The 15,865-nt window shown below is 40.5% G+C and overlaps 1 protein-coding gene and 1 long non-coding RNA gene across 7 annotated transcripts in view; both read right to left on the bottom strand.

Moving 5' to 3' along the window:
* LOC309344037 overlaps positions 1 to 15,865 on the bottom strand; it is a 196,211-nt gene that overhangs the window by 128,854 nt on the left and 51,492 nt on the right. The window lies entirely within an intron of this gene.
* CDC7 (cell division cycle 7) overlaps positions 1 to 15,865 on the bottom strand; it is a 29,293-nt gene that overhangs the window by 10,936 nt on the left and 2,492 nt on the right. For 4 of the 6 annotated variants that reach the window (XM_081865970.1, XM_081865972.1, XM_081865971.1 and 1 more), the window contains 7 exons: positions 9,924 to 9,983; positions 9,016 to 9,102; positions 5,005 to 5,088; positions 3,225 to 3,360; positions 2,376 to 2,469; positions 2,147 to 2,289; positions 925 to 1,174 (listed from right to left, as the gene is read on the bottom strand). In XM_081865970.1, coding sequence (XP_081722096.1) covers positions 925 to 1,174; positions 2,147 to 2,289; positions 2,376 to 2,469; positions 3,225 to 3,360; positions 5,005 to 5,088; positions 9,016 to 9,091 — 783 coding nt within the window. In that variant the 5' untranslated portion in view covers positions 9,092 to 9,102; positions 9,924 to 9,983. Of the gene's footprint in view, positions 1 to 924; positions 1,175 to 2,146; positions 2,290 to 2,375; positions 2,470 to 3,224; positions 3,361 to 5,004; positions 5,089 to 9,015; positions 9,103 to 9,923; positions 9,984 to 11,042; positions 11,157 to 15,865 lie in introns of those variants that run through there. The other 2 variants (XM_081865969.1, XM_081865974.1) reach the window with 2 other exon arrangements.

The following is a 15,865-nucleotide window of genomic DNA, read 5'->3' as shown; positions in this document are numbered from 1 at the left end:
GTGGGGCTAGGATTTCAGCATTAGGAATTTCAGCATTACGTATACTTGCTTGGGAGTAAACCACTTTAAACTCAAGAGGACTTACTTATGAGTAAACTTGCTTAGGTCTGTATTACAGCAAACCATGGCAATTAAGAACATTAAAAAGCAGATCTACCAACAAAGCTCTCTTAAAAGTAATCTTAGTAAGATTATTTCTAACCTTAGACCCTGATTTTGAAATCAGTTCAGGATAACTGATCTGAAATAATACATACAAGGCTAGAAGGAGATTCTAATAAAATGTAACCTGGAAAATTCATCCTGCTGCTATAATTTACACTGACTGAACAAGCAGCAAGATAGTTAAACATATCAAAATGCCAGCATATTCAGAGTTAGTTTATTGATTGAAGATGGGACTTGGGGTTGGCATCTCAGTGCATGTGTACTCGTCATATCTAATGCAGCTTGTCATGTCTAATAAATGCCTATATACAGCCTTCCCACCATTTTTAAACAGCAAGAAGCTACAAGTGATTACAGCTCTCCAATGTGCACATGCAGTTAGAGAGAGAGAGAGTGAGTGTGTGCCACCTGTTCATAGCGTACACTCAGTCAAATGTTGTGCACCTGACTGCGGAAAGGTGTTTGTGACAGCAAGAACCAGCCCCAGGATTTTAGTCATTCCTGCAATAGCTAGTCTGGAATACAATCTCTTGGGCAAGGCTCTCATACAAAGTTGTGCAAAAACCATTGCTGCACAGAAACAAATTCCTATTTTGTAAGTTCTATGGGTTGCTGTGGTTTTTTTTTTAAAAAAAATCTTTACATAACCACAAAGATTTCGAAAAAAGAGACTGAAGTTTCATTTTGGTACTACATCTCCCCCTGGTGGATGATTAAACGAATTCACGCAACAAAATTAAGGAAGAAGCACAGAACCTTTCTTTTCTGTCCTTGTTTAATCTGTGTTTGGGAAAGGGAACAAGGCCTTTTATTAGCCGTTCTTGCAGCTGGCTGACGAACTAGCTGCCTAGGTGCTCTAGCAGTAACTGAAACCTGGGATCCCAAAGTTATCTGAGGCTTATTCCATGCACAACTTTCCTGCTGGGCTTCCGACTGGATAACTTTGAGAAGTTCTATTTTTGTGTCAGGAGTTCCTTGCGCCAAACCAAAGTCGACCAGGGCATACCTAAAAGACAATTTGAGAACACACAATTTGTAAACGATTTAATACATACCTCAGCTGCAATAGTGTTGTGTTAGAACCCTGTGAGCTTTAGCTGCTATTCTGAAGGAAGTTTGGTTGTGCTATAGCAGCATGTAAGAGGGGTGGCCTGCATTCCTGTGTTTCGAGGATTTTAACACTTTTTTTAAAGTGCACATAATTTGGCTCCTTAATTTGAACAAGGGAGCCCTCTCCGTTTTGACAAGGTGCATTATCTGCCAAAAAACCAAATGCTGTAGTAGCCTCTCTCTCACTGACTAGGGTGGGAAGCATCCCTGAATGGTCTTATATCCTACAGAAGATGTGACAAATACCCATTGTGAGAGCCCCCTTTGACAAATACCGTATTTTTCGCTCTAGGTGCACCAGATCATAAGACGCACCTAGTTGTTGGAGGAGAAAAACAAGAAAAAAAATATTCTGAATCCCAGAAGCCAGAACAGCAAGAGGGATCACTGCGCAGCAAAAGCAGCGATCCCTCTTGCTGTTCTGGCTTCTGGGATAGCTGCGCAGCCTGCATTCACTCCATAAGACGCACACACATTTCCCCTTACTTTTTAGGAGGGAAAAAGTGAGTCTTATAGAGCAAAAAATACGGTACTTATAAAACTTTGGGTTAGCGGGGGGGGGTGTTCAGCAGAGAAACAGCAGGACGTATTTAACTCTTTCACTACCTTCCCTGAAAACCAGTAGATGCGGTAAATACTGGTCTGGAACCTGGCCTGACAGGCAGCAACGCATTGTCTCTCCCATTGTAAAATATGCTATACTTTTGCCTGCTGCTTAGCAGCAGATCACAGCCCTGTGCTTGTCACTGAACATCTAGTACAGCCTTTACATGGCATACTGCTGGACACTGGGAAATGGCAGTTTGTTATGCTTAAGAAATGTATTCCAACAGAAGATCATAACAGTGTCAAACTTGGGCAGACGTACCGTTTCATTTGCCTGTTGTACAAGAAGTTACTGGGTTTGACATCACGGTGAACAATGCCAAAGTAATGAATACGCTTCAAAGCTTTGAAGAGATTAAACATATAATCTCTTACTTCTTCAAAGGAGAGAGAGTTCAAGATGTCCTGTAAGAATGCCAGAATAAATAATTGTGCAGCAACTTGCAATTAAGCGTGTTTAGTTCCTATAACAGAAGGGATTTGTAACTCACCAAAAAGGATTCATGTTCCAGGTATGGCATAACAATAACCACATGATCGTTTTTTCTAAAACAGTACCTAACTCCCATGACATTATCTTGTCCCCTACAAGGAAACAAAACACACAAATGCTCTCATTCCCATGTATTCAACATTTGCTAGCATTATTCTCTCTCTATACTCCAATTCTTAAAACCTTTCATTTAGAAACAGTTATATCTAACACTTAGTTACTAATCAGTACATAGGGCTATATGTATGCTATGACACAGAACGAGTGCAGAATGCCATATTAGATGGATGTCAGCGTTCAATCCCCTTGAGGTAGGGCATAAATTTGAAATAATGTAATTGTAGCTCTGAAGATGGGCTTGGACAGTTATGTGGGCAATGCCAGCTGATACTTTTTTTTCCCTGTGTTAGGAGTAGCGTTGGCATACAGTGCCCAATATATCTCCTCGTCATGGCAAGCAGAAATAAAAATGGTGATGCAAATTGAAGTGAATTTCAGCACAAACTGTGTAAACAAAGCGAGTCATGCAATACAAGCATTTTCAAAATTACAGAACCTTGATTTTTGAAGGAGTAGGATTTACGATAGTTTGCATTAGCTGTTTCCCTCCCCTTAAATGTCACACTAAAAAAACGCAACAGCCCTACATCGTAACATATTTCTCTGGAAAACTGATCACTTTATGAGCCACATTTGATGTGTTGTGAGCATGGGCCCACCACATTATTAAAATTTCAGGAATGTTCCTCTACAAGTAGGCTTCCTCAGATCATATAAGGCCATGTGATTGGGCTTCAAAAACCGATTCTCCTGTAAATTTAAGAACTTGGTACATTTCTGAACCTACCCTGCTATTATAAGACACTGAAGTTCAGCAGCAATTCGTACAGGATGACTGGTAGGAATCAAATGCTTCAAAGCCACTTTTTCTTCATGGCCTCCTCGTAGCTGGGCTATGGCCAGGTAAACAGAACTAAACGTACCTGCAAAAAGGCAAAAATTCTTTAGTATACATTGAACTTTCATGAGCTACAAGAAAAAGCAAATTTCTTATAAAGCAGATCTGTTTCCATGCTGACAGTCCACAGTTTCATAAAGCTACAATTGGGGTACATAATCATGAGAGCAGCAGTATTTAGAGACAAGACTTTGTGAATGTTGAGCTGTTAGGGGAACAAGGAGAAAATAATATAGAGTACTGTTTTAAGTGAACAGTTACATTTTGAATAAAGGTATTTCAGAAATTCAGAGCGATCATTAAAAAGGAATACCATCTGAAAAGACTGAATAATTTATCTGTTGGGTTAAATGTGACAAGAGATTCTCAAGCGGGGCAAAAGCTTTACAAGAATCTTCAAAGGGAGTAGTAGCTTGTGGAGAGGTAAAAAAAAGATCTTTTCTTATAAAATAAATAAATAAAGTATACTATATGCTCAATCCATTTGACACATTTGCGTAGTCCAAAGCATTTATTATAGCTTACAGGAAACTAGGCTTAGAAACCTCTGCATGACTGGAGATTCTGATAACACAAAGTTCCCAATTGTGGGGAGGTTTCTAAGCACCAGGAAGGTCAGGAGTAGAGCACACCAGGACTATTGTGGGTGGGGACAGCACACACACAATTTGTACACACTTTATACCTTCAAACATTCTTTGAATATCTGGACAGGGCTAAAGGTACCACTCCAGCAAAAGATGTATGTTGACATTAAACAATTTTTTTAAAAATATCAGTTGTGGATTGAATTGGTAGCACAAAGCAGTTAGGCTGCCAGACAACTGTCCCTCTCCTATATCTAGCAAGTAAGTAAGTAACATACTTATCAAACAGAGGAACCAAGATGCTCCCACATCCCTCCAGAGTTGTTGGCACTTCCTCTTCCCCATGCTCATCTAAAGCACACCTTTCTCAACCTGTGAGTCTCCAGATGTTGTTGAACTACAACTCCCATCACCCCTACTTAGCAAGGCCAGAGCTCAGGGATGATGTGAGTTGTAGTCCAACAACATCTGGGGACCCAAAGGGATCTTTTTTAGCAGAGGTAGCAGAAGATAAGGGAGGACATCTAAACAGAATACTGGGGAAGGTTCCAAACAAGCAACCATCCACACATCCTGTTTCTGCTGCTGAATAATGTGAAAAATGATAGCAGCCATGGAGCTGGATACTTTGCAACCATATGCATTTTTCCAGACATTCTTCTCATGGAACAAGCATTAGGAAGACCATGTGGTCTGGCCCTCAAAAATGACAGATGAAATGGTTAAGCCTGTTTCTGGACCATAGCACCTCCAACTGCAAGTGGAGGCTCACACGTGGCTGAATACTCCACGAAAAAGATTCCCTTAATGCCCCTGCACACACGAACTATTCCCTGCATACAGGGAACTTTTCTGTATGAATAAGGATTCAGTCACACAGGCTCCCACCTGCAGCCTAAAATGGACAGACCGGGTGGCATTCAACTAAGTTGTATTTGGAATACATCTACTGAAATTAATGAACATGACCAAGTTGGGTCCCTTAATTTCAAGTCTGTATAAAATGTAGTTGAATACCACCGACAAGGACAGGTTAAGCAACATTTTCTAGGATAAAAAGCAAGAATTATCATGATTATTACCTTCACCAATTTTCCCCTTAATTCTGAACACATTTGCAAGCTGTGGCACTGCTTGATAAAGCTGCTCAATATCTGTACTTGCTCCTGTTGAGAAATTAAAAAAAACAAACAACTTTCTCATTAATATGTTACATATCATTATTGCAAAGTGAACACTTCAATAGTGAAATTAAATATTAGTATAAACTATCTTAGTCCTAAACAACCCAATACTGCATATAACACCAATGTTTCACAACAAATGTAACTGATCTGTAGAAAATGCAACCTGAAGAAAGAGGCAATGCATGTGAATTGTAAACGAGGAAAATCTTTAATAATAAATTAAAGTAAGTAAGTAAGTAAGTAAATAAATAAATAAATAAATGAAAAGTCTCCCATGGATTATATGGATACGTTACTTTCTCTTAAAGATAAATAAAACTGTTACAACACTTCCACTACATGCACATTCCATTGGAATACTCATCACACAGAACAAGAATGTCAGTGGCTGACATCTGAATATAAGTCGCCAGTTCTATTCTATCAGCACGACTCAAGGCACATGCTATATACCGTATTTTTTGCACCATAACACTCACTTTTTTCCTCCTAGAAAGTAAGGGGAAATGTCTGTGCGTGTTATGGAGGGAATGCCTACGGGTGGCATGCCTACGGATTTTCCTCCTCTAAAAACTATTTGTGTGTTATGGTCGGGTGCGTGTTATAAGAGCGAAAAATACGGTACCTCCCATGATGACGGGAGAGGCAGGAACACAAAACCTTCCTCTGGTATGCAGAACAAACAGTAACAATATTAATGCACAGTGCAATCCTAAACAGATTTACACACAAGCAAGACCCGAGTTCAACAGGGCTAAGTGCCAACAGGTAGGAACCCTGACTGGGCAGCAGCAGCAGCAGCACACCGGCTGGCTGGAAGGTTCAGGGCATGCACATCACTGTTCCAGTCTGTAGTTGCCTGATGCCATAAAATGATAACAATGGGGCCAGCTTGGACCTTCCCCGTGTTGGGTTTACTGCTGCCAATACCTGCTTCCCAATTCAGCAGGTGGGAGTGGGGAACCCCAATGCCACTTCGGTCCAAAATAGCAGGGTGCAATGGCAACAACTGTTTTCTCTGCACTTCTATGAGCTATCAGGTTGGTAGATCAGATTACACTAAACAACATCTCTCTCGTCTATGTTACCAGCACACAACAAACTAATCATCAAAGGATGTCAAGGACCAGGCTATGCCAATCACTAAAATTATTTTCTAGAGACAAAAGGTGGGCTTAGAAACAAAGCAGGCAGCAGATTTGCACTATTACCTAGAGCTGTTGAATTCAAAAGCTAATTCAAAAGTCACTGCTTTTCATACTCTTTATCACTAGATGGCATGGCAAGGATGTTATATTGCATTTTCTGCAAAAACCAAGGCAACACAAACAAGGTACCCTAATTCTGTTAGACAACTGTTCTGTATTACATGACTGTTCTCTGTAACACAATTAGAGCAGGCTAACGTGTGAGCCTTCCTATGCTGTTGGACTACGAAATTCATCATCCCTGTCCATTGGCCATGCTGGCTGAGACTGATGTTGTCCAACAACATTAGAACAGCCTTGCTTGACCAGGCCAGTAGCCCATAAAGTCCAGCATCCTGTACTCACAGTAGCCAACCAAGTGCCATGGGAAGCCTGCAAACAGGACCCTGAGCACAACAGCACTCTCGCCTCCTGCTGTTTCCAGCAACTGGTATTCAGAAGCGTACTGGCTCCGAACAGGAAGGCAGAGTGGGGCCATCAACAGCCTTATACTCCATAAATTTGTCTTAAAAGCCATCCATAACAGCCTCCTTGAAAATCCTTCTTAAAAGCCATCCAAGTTGGTGGCCACCATTGCCTCTTGTAGGACCAACTTCCATACTTCTTAACTATACGCTGTACTTGCTTTCCTCATTCTGAACCTTTCAATATATCAATTCATTGGATGTCCATGAACTCAAGTGTTACGAGGGAGAAAAACTTTTCTCTGTCCTTTCTCCAGCCATGCATAATGTTATATATTTCTATCATGTCACCTCTTACTTGACTTTTCACTCAAGTAAGAAGCCCCAAATGCGGTCATCTTTCCCCATAGGGCAGTTGCTCCAGCCTCTTGATCATTTTAATTAATTCACTACTCTTGGAGGGCCACAGATTAGCCACCCCTGGATTTGACATTACTCTTTCTAAAGTTTAGAAAAATACTGTAACCCTGTTATCTTACTTTCATACTGTTATTTTACAAAGGGCTGTTCGTGTCATACCAATAGAGTTAAATGAAAAAAATATCTGAAATACAAATACATATACTCTCTCTCTCTCTCTCTCTATATGTATAATTATTGTTATTATTAACGACACGGTTGGCGCTGTGGTCTAAACCACTGAGCCTCTTGGGCTTCCCGATGAGAAGGTCAGCAGTTTGAATCCATACAACGGGGTGAGCTCCCATTGCTCTGTCCCAACTCCTGCCAACCTAGCAGTTTGAAAGCACACCAGTGCAAGTAGATATACAGTGGTACCTCGGGTTACATACGCTTCAGGTTACAGACTCCGCTAACCCAGAAATAGTGCTTCAGATTAAGAACTTTGCTTCAGGATGAGAACAGAAATCATGCAGCGGCAGCAGGAGGCCCCCATTAGCTAAAGTGGTCTTCAGGTTAAGAACAGTTTCAGGTTAAGTACGGACCTCCGGAATGAATTAAGTACTTAACCTGAGGTACCACTGTACAGGTACCGCTGCAGTGGGAAGATAAAAGGTGTTTCCGTGCACTCTGGCACTTGTCAGTGTTCTGTTGTGCCAGAAGCAGTTTAGTCATGCTGGCCACATGACCCAGAAAGCTGTCTGCGAACAAATGCCTGCTCCCTCAGCCTTAAAAGTGAGATGAGTGCCGCACCCAATAGTCGCCTTTGGCTGGACTTAACCATTCAGGGGTCCTTTACCATGCCTTTTTACCTTTACCTATAATTTTGGTAAAATATGCTTTCATCTGTGAACCACTTGTGTCACTGAATTATACTTAACCAGCTGAAAGCTACTGAAAGTTGTTTATAAATGCAGTGTTCCTGTTCTGAGGTTTAGCATGCTGTAATGCACTGCTCTTTTCCACAACAAATCTATTTTTGATAAGCCAGGCTAATCCCAACCCGCTTCAAAAGATACCACACACATTACATCTTCAGCTGCAGGACAATGTACACACTTTTCGCATCTGCTCCCCCTTAAAGGACAGCTTACTCAGTTGCCTGGCACTAGAGCCACTGGGCAGTCTCTCATGCTGTTATGAAGTACACTTTTTATCCTCTGTTGGGCTGCTGCAAGCCATGTCCACAATTACTCCTCACGCCCCACAAAATTGTGAGTTAAAGCTAGGGGCCAGGATCCAAAGAACCATAAACCTACATCTGTTATGTGAGCCCAAAGGGGTTTTAGACTTGCATTCCTCTACCAACATCCCTCTATTCTCTTGCTTTAAAGCAAATTGCTTTTGAAACTGAGGGGCAATTCAGAAAGAGGTTTGTGATATAGAGATCAGTTGTTCACCATCAAAAAACCAGGCAGGTGAGTGTATGACCCTTGCATGATCCCAAGCAGTTTCTTGGATCCTAGCCATAAAAACCTAACAAAACTTTCTCTCTTTAACCTCCACACAGCTCTCGTCTAGCTTGAATGAGATCAATTATTTAAGAAAAACAAGTTTGGCTGGAATTCAAAACAAGAATAAACCTGTACATATGAACCAACCAAGTACATGAAATGTCCAACTTCTTTCTGCTACAAGTTCCTCTGCAATAGCATTCACCAGATCGCTTCTTGGCTCTGATAAAGTTAACATCCATTTATCATCTTAAGAGAACCTAGCAATCATTGCACAAACTAGGATGCAAATGTGCAACAATATGAAGACAGGAACAGGGAACGGACGGGGGAATTAGTGATAATATTGCAGAGGACGTTAAGATGTGAGACAATGTATACCTGTCAGTTTCTTGCTGTGGTCGTATTTCATACGAGAGTCTTCACAATGCAAGGGAGGGTGTTCATCTGCATCCATCACAAAACTACCTGCAAGCAAACAGGGAAACAATGATAACAAAGTTCAGAACAAGCAAGCTAGGCTTCTGAGGACTAAACAGGTTCAAACAAGTCTGGTCCCTTCCAGCTATATAAAGAACAGTAATGTTGTATGAGAATGAACATTGGATAGTCTGTACTATACAGTCTGATCCTATGATTCAGAAGTCCCCATGAAGTCAGTAAGATTTACTATAAAGTGTGCATAAGACTTTAATAAAAACTGAAAGTTCTTAATGAATATGGAAATATATTTGCTTTTATATTCAACAGGAATTAAAGAGATATTTGGAATCAAACTTTTATCCAATTATCAGAAAGTATTGGTCAAACGTTGATTTTTCATAAGGATAACAAGCAATGCACACCAAATTTTGAAGAGCCTATTGAAGAGCTTCCCCACCCTACTAGCTAAATATAGTTTTAAAATCACATTAGGAGACATTAATGGAAAATATGCAAGTAATAAAAATCCACAAAATGGTCAGATTCTAAGCTATGACGCACATTAACAGCTGTATGTACACAAGAATTCTTCCAAGGGTAGAATTTATTTCCCACATTTTAACTTCCTTCAAAATGTCAAGTAGATGTCACCCTCCATGTCTGAGTAGTGTTTGCAATTATCCATTTCATTTAACACCTCCAATTAGGGCAGAATTGAGAAGCTGATCCTGAAAATACGTGCTATTTTTATTTAAGTATGCACATGCACAAAAAGCTCAAAATTGCACATTAGGAAATATTGTTAACAGGAAGCTACCAATTACTCAAAATTCCCAGATAACCACAAATCTCTTTTAACTACGTACCCTCACATCGGGATTTTCAGACCATGTACCTTTCACAGGATGTTCTCGTGTCTTGATAACCTAGAACACATTAAATGGTATTAAAGACAGTGATGTGCAGGCATTGAGAAGATTAAAAGGCCACGTGGCAACCATTTTCAAAATATCTGGAGGGTTGTCATGCAGGCCAGCAAGGTAGTAGCTTCAGGCAATTCACTGGAACCTATCTATTGGGAATGGCATAGTTGCATCCTGCTCCTCAGATTCTGCATTGCGTTCGACTAGATGATGCCAAACATCCCTTCCATCTCTTAAGATCCTATGTTTGAAAACAGCAGGCTATCTTGTTCATTATCTAATCACTTACAGTGGTACCTCTGGTTACAGACGCTCAGGTTACAGACTCCGCTAACCCAGAAATAGTACCTCCTGTTAAAAACTTTGCTTCAGGATGAGAACAGAAATCGCGCGGCAGCAGCAGGAGGCCCCATTAGCTAAAGTGGTGCTTCAGGTTAAGAACAGTTTCAGGTTAAGAACAGACCTCCAGAACGAATTAAGTGCTTAACCCGAGGTACCACTGTAATTCCATATGCTTCAAAGGAAGAATTTTACAGTGGTGCCCCGCAAGACGAATGCCTTGCAAGACGGAAAACCCGCTAGACGAAAGGGTTTTCCGTTTTGGAGGTGCTTAGCAAAACGAATTTCCTATGGGCTTGCTCTGCAAGACGAAAATGTCTTGCGAGTTCCTGTGGGTTTTTTTTCCTCCCCCCCCTTTTTCTAAGCTGCTAAGCCGCTTATCAGCTGATCCGCTAAGCCGCTTATCAGCTGATCCACTAAGCCGCTTATCAGCTGATCCGCTAAGCCGCTTATCAGCTGATCCGCTAAGCCGCTAAACCGCTAATAGCGCTAAGCTGCTAATGGGCTTGCTTCGCAAGACGAAAAAACCGCAAGACGAAGAGACTCGCGGAACGGATTCTTTCCGTCTTGCGAGGCGCCACTGTACTAGCATAGGACACTGATATAGCACTCCATTCCTATATTGATGAATAACTGGATTTGTTTTTAACAATAGTATTAAAACATTATTGATTGTGAATAATGAATATCTCAGGAAGCGTATGATGAAACAAATTCCTTTACCTTTCATTCTATATACAGCTCAGACCCCATCACCTGGAAAGCATCACTGCCCAACAGCCATTGGGAAGATTTTATGCAATCACTTGATGGGCTCAGTTGATATACTAGTAGTCAAGTGATTACATCACAAAGGACATTATCTTAACTGTTAATAAAAGACACACTGAGTTGAACTCAGTAGGACTCAGTTTGACATATTTAATCAGTGGACTTCTCGTTAGACCCATTGATTTCAATTAGTGTACTCAAGAGTATGACTTCAACCCTTGATATCTGAAGATTGCATTTTTATATACAATGGGTCTATCTTTTTTTTAAAATGGCTTTTAGAATCTGATGGACTTTACTCTGAAGATTTAAAATTCTATTGAGTGATTAAGTTCTCAGCTTGGTAAAGTTCTTCTAATTTTATTTTGAAGAAATTTTTCAGGAGAGAGATTAACATAAAATTTTACTTGTTACTAAGGTATGTTGTTTTTTTTTAGTTTACTGTTATAATATTATTATTTCTGGGGGAACTGAACCAGAGTAATTCAAAAACAAATTCTGTTCAGTTACTGGAATTTAGGTAACAGGCTTCTATAAAATAGTTGGTAAGATTTCTCTTATACGCGGACTTACCTATGTATTCATCTTTGGATTATGTACTATAACTACATCTACTTTTTATTCATTTTTTGTGGAGGAAACCTATAGCAGACGGGAGGCATTTCCATTAGTTAAAAACCATAATAAAAGTGATAGAATGAGCTTAGCTGCATAGCTTTGCTGATCCTGCAGCTTTTAGAATTCTATTACAGAAATCAATATAGTTATCAAACATAAAAAAATTCTCCCACTAGTCAATGGGTCTTGAATCCTCGTCTCTTTAGGGCTGTGTGTGCATTTTGCTGGCCTTCTGTCCGGGGAACCATAAGGGTGCTGCAGTTTGAACTTTTCATCTCTTATTTTTTGTACTGCGCTCCACAACAGTGCCTGTGCACAGTCTGTAGCTTAAGGGGGCTTAAAGCCCTTTGCATGAAGTATAACTGGTAGCACCACTGGGACAGTTGCTGCCTGTGTCACAGAAGCAGATGGAAGAATAAGCAGGAATGTGTGGTGCCATCGTATGCATTGTGATGCAGGGAGATGTCCTGGGGGAATTGTCCCATCAATTCATGGGTTTCTTCTGTGTGCTTGTGTCAACAGCACAGACTTTGACTAATAGGCACTGGAGATGCTTCCACAGATGTTAAGGGCATGGTTGCTCTTTTGGGATATGGTGGTCACTGACTCGTGTTGTAGAGGACTTTCCCTCCCTTTCACAACTGGCCCATACTCTCACCTGCAGGCATAGGGGTATGGGTTCCCATGGCCAAGGGGGAAATTGGTCAAAAGAACCTCACCACTTCTATCACCCCTTTTGGCAGGAAGGTAATTGTAAGCTTAACTAAAAGGATTCAAAGCATCAAAGTAATGCAGAACAAAACAGAGTTTAGGAACCAAAAGCAAAGCTTACAATGATAATTAAGTATTTCAGAGAATGACCTGAATAAATGTCATTTATATCCTGAAATTCTGATAAACCATCATTCCATTATTTTTTTTTCAAGAAATCAATAAACAAAAAGACTGCATATAAGGAGTCTTTTATTAAGCTCTTTTTATTTCAGCCCACTACAAGCTTGAACAATTATTGACCGTTTTTAACAGATTTAGGAATCCAGCATTCAGCTAATTGATTGCAAGAATATTGAACAAAATATGTAGTAAGAGCTATCTAGACTGCTTTTGAAAAGAATGTGAAATAGCTGTCAAAGTATAAAACAATATCAAATTCAAAATATACCATTTTTTCCTTTTATCAATATTAGATTAGAGATCAAGGGCAAATTTTAATACCCTTTGAACAATACAGTAACTGCAGTTAAGTTTTTGTATTTTCTCATTTCTTCTTGCTGGACAAATATACCCATCTATTATAGCTCAAAATGTGGAAATCATAGTTCCATGATCATTGTTTGAGCTCTATCAAATCATTGGTCTGGAGAGAAGAACAACATCTGGGGCTTGTCAGAGCAGGTTAACTTTACAAGGTAGCTCCTTGTAGCAAGACTCCTGGTCAAATACAAACCTTCCACTGCATTTAAACTGAAGGTTGCAAGCATAAATATTAAAATAACCAAGCACAAGCTACCTTAAACTTTGTCGTTTAGTTTGTACATGATGTGAAACTATTTCTAAAAGCACTGAATGGAATGCCACCCAACATATGGAATGCCCAAAACTTTGTGTACAATTTTTAAAGTCATTTCAAATTTACATATTGATCTTAAACATAGCTTTAGATTATTTGTTAGTCTTTTGCCGTGAAGCCCATACAGTATGGCACAGTAATTTTAAACTTACTTAATTGTACCACATGCTGATCTGGTACACAAAGCAAAGATGGGTTTTGGTCAAAGCAAGATACTTGCTATGATGATTTTTGTAAATAGAATATTTCTAGTTGAAGATTTGACAGTGTCTACAATTATTTTAGGAACCCCCCCCCCCATATACTGATACAAAAAGCAAACAATTGTATTGCTTCCACACTCAAAAAAAGAAAGTTGTATGACAAAAGTAATCACTAACTGAAATCTGCGAACAGGACAGGGCTCTCAGAATTGATCCATTATATCATACAGTTTTATTTATTCATATTTACTTCTATCTAATATTTCAATCTCAGGCTTACTCAGAGATCCCACTGAGTTCAAAGGGATTTCCTGGTAAATATGAGAAGTAAAAGGTAGAATTTTTGGTCCTTAAGAAAAACGGGCAGTAGGTTTATTAGACCAACCAAAAAGGCAAAAATTGTGTGCAAGTTTCAAATGGTAAATACTTTATGCTTTGGTTTGCAGTCTAAATCCAACAAAACTTAGTCCCAAAGGTGGGGGGGGGGGCGCGGGACGGAGTCAATGGCATATTTTTCAAAAAGTATAATACACATATTGAAAATAAATTACCCCCTAGTTATAAGCTTTTACTAACTGTGCCAAACTATGTTCTTAATTCACTTACTTTGGAAATGTTTCACTGAAGTAAATGGAGCTATTCTATACTTACTAGTTCAAAGTACATATGTAGATACAGATGGGTAATTTACTCCAGATTTATCTATTACAGTGGTACCTCAGGTTAAGTACTTAATTCGTTCCGGAGGTCTGTACTTAACCTTAAACTGTTCTTAACCTGAAGCACCACTTTAGCTAATGGGGCCTCCTGCTGCTGCACCGCCAGAGCCCAATTTTTGTTCTCATCCTGAAGCAAAGTTCTTAACCTGAAGCACTATTTCTGGGTTAGCAGAGTCTGTATCCTGAAGTGTATGTAACCTGAGGTACCACTGTACTTTTGCAAATGTATTAACAATGGACATGGCATTTTATAAAGAAAAAAAATGATAAAATTTCTGCCGTGAGCTACTTGCATTCTGATCCCCCCCCCCCGCCTCCCTGGGGAAAAGTTTCTGTTATGATAGGTGGCAGGGATAAAAATGGGAATAAAATGCATTTAACACTTATATGTACTTAGGCTTAAGTTTAGTAGAGTTATGTGAGTTATGCAAAAGGCTTCATGGAAAAGAGCTTTGAAGAAAGTAAGGGTGGTAGTATCACAGAGATGTTCTAGCCTGCCATTTCACACATAAGAAGCAGCCAGGAATAAAAGACAGAATTGTTTGAGGAAGCAAGACACCTTTAGATGACTGGTGGAGCGGACACCTTCAGAACCACCCAGTTGTTTAGAAACAGAATCCTGGAGCTGCTGAAGTCAATGGCACAATTAAAAACTAAGAGGCTATTTTTAAAAAACTAAGACCTAGTGTCCCACCTTTTTGCCTGCTCTCTCATCATTACAAAGAATGCCTATACCCAGAATTACTGGATACTTAAATTCAGTATTTATTTAGCTGTATAGTCTTGCTTCTTTTTTCCTTAACACAAGTCTCTTAGCAATCAGAAGTACTTTAAACAAAAATAAAGTAAAAAAAGATGCAGGAATTGTGAGAGTAATGAATGGAGCTTTAAGGCAGGCTAGCACTCCAGTCTTTCACTTCAGAAACTACAGCTACAATCCTACGCCCATTTACCTGGGAGTAACCACCATTAAACTCAGTGGGACTTATTTCTGAATGGACACATACCGTATTTTTCGCCCTATAGGACGCACTTTTTTCCCCTCCAAAAATGAAGGGGAAATGTGTGTGCGTCCTATGGGGCGAATGCAGGCTTTTGCTGAAGCCTGGAGAGCGAGAGGGGTCGGTGCGCACCGACCCCTCTCGCTCTCCAGGCTTCGCACAGCTCTCCGCAAAGCGCGGGAGCCCGGCGCTGAGCTCCCATGGCTTGCGGAGAGTTGCCTGCATGCCGAAGCCTGGGCGCGCTGAGCTCAGCGCGCCCAGGCTTCGAGCTTCGTGCAGCTCTCCAATGCCGGGCTCTCACGGCTTGCGGAGAGTTGCCTGTTCTGGGGGCTGGGATCGGAGGAAGCTTGGGCTTCCCCCGCCCCGCGCCTGGGGGGGAAATAATTTTTTCCCCCTTGTTTCCCCCCCCCCAAAAAACTAGGTGCGCCTTATGGGACGGTGCGTCCTATAGGGCAAAAAATATGGTAAATAACTGCACTGTAAGCTATCAGTTCTCAAGCCATGCATAATCCCCCCCCCCAGGAGGGGCACAGAGTGGGGAAGACACAAAGATCCACTGAAAGGTAGGATCTTAAAGCCTTCTTTTTTGCAATGGCGATCAAGACCTGGGTGGATTGACAGGGTACCTCCACTGACAGGGTACCTCCACTGATCCACACTGTAT

This window comes from Podarcis erhardii (genome assembly GCF_964252035.2).
Source record: "Podarcis erhardii genome assembly, chromosome: 6".
NCBI classification, from domain to species: Eukaryota; Metazoa; Chordata; class Lepidosauria; order Squamata; family Lacertidae; genus Podarcis; species Podarcis erhardii.
This window is presented reverse-complemented; position numbering and strand designations above follow the sequence as displayed.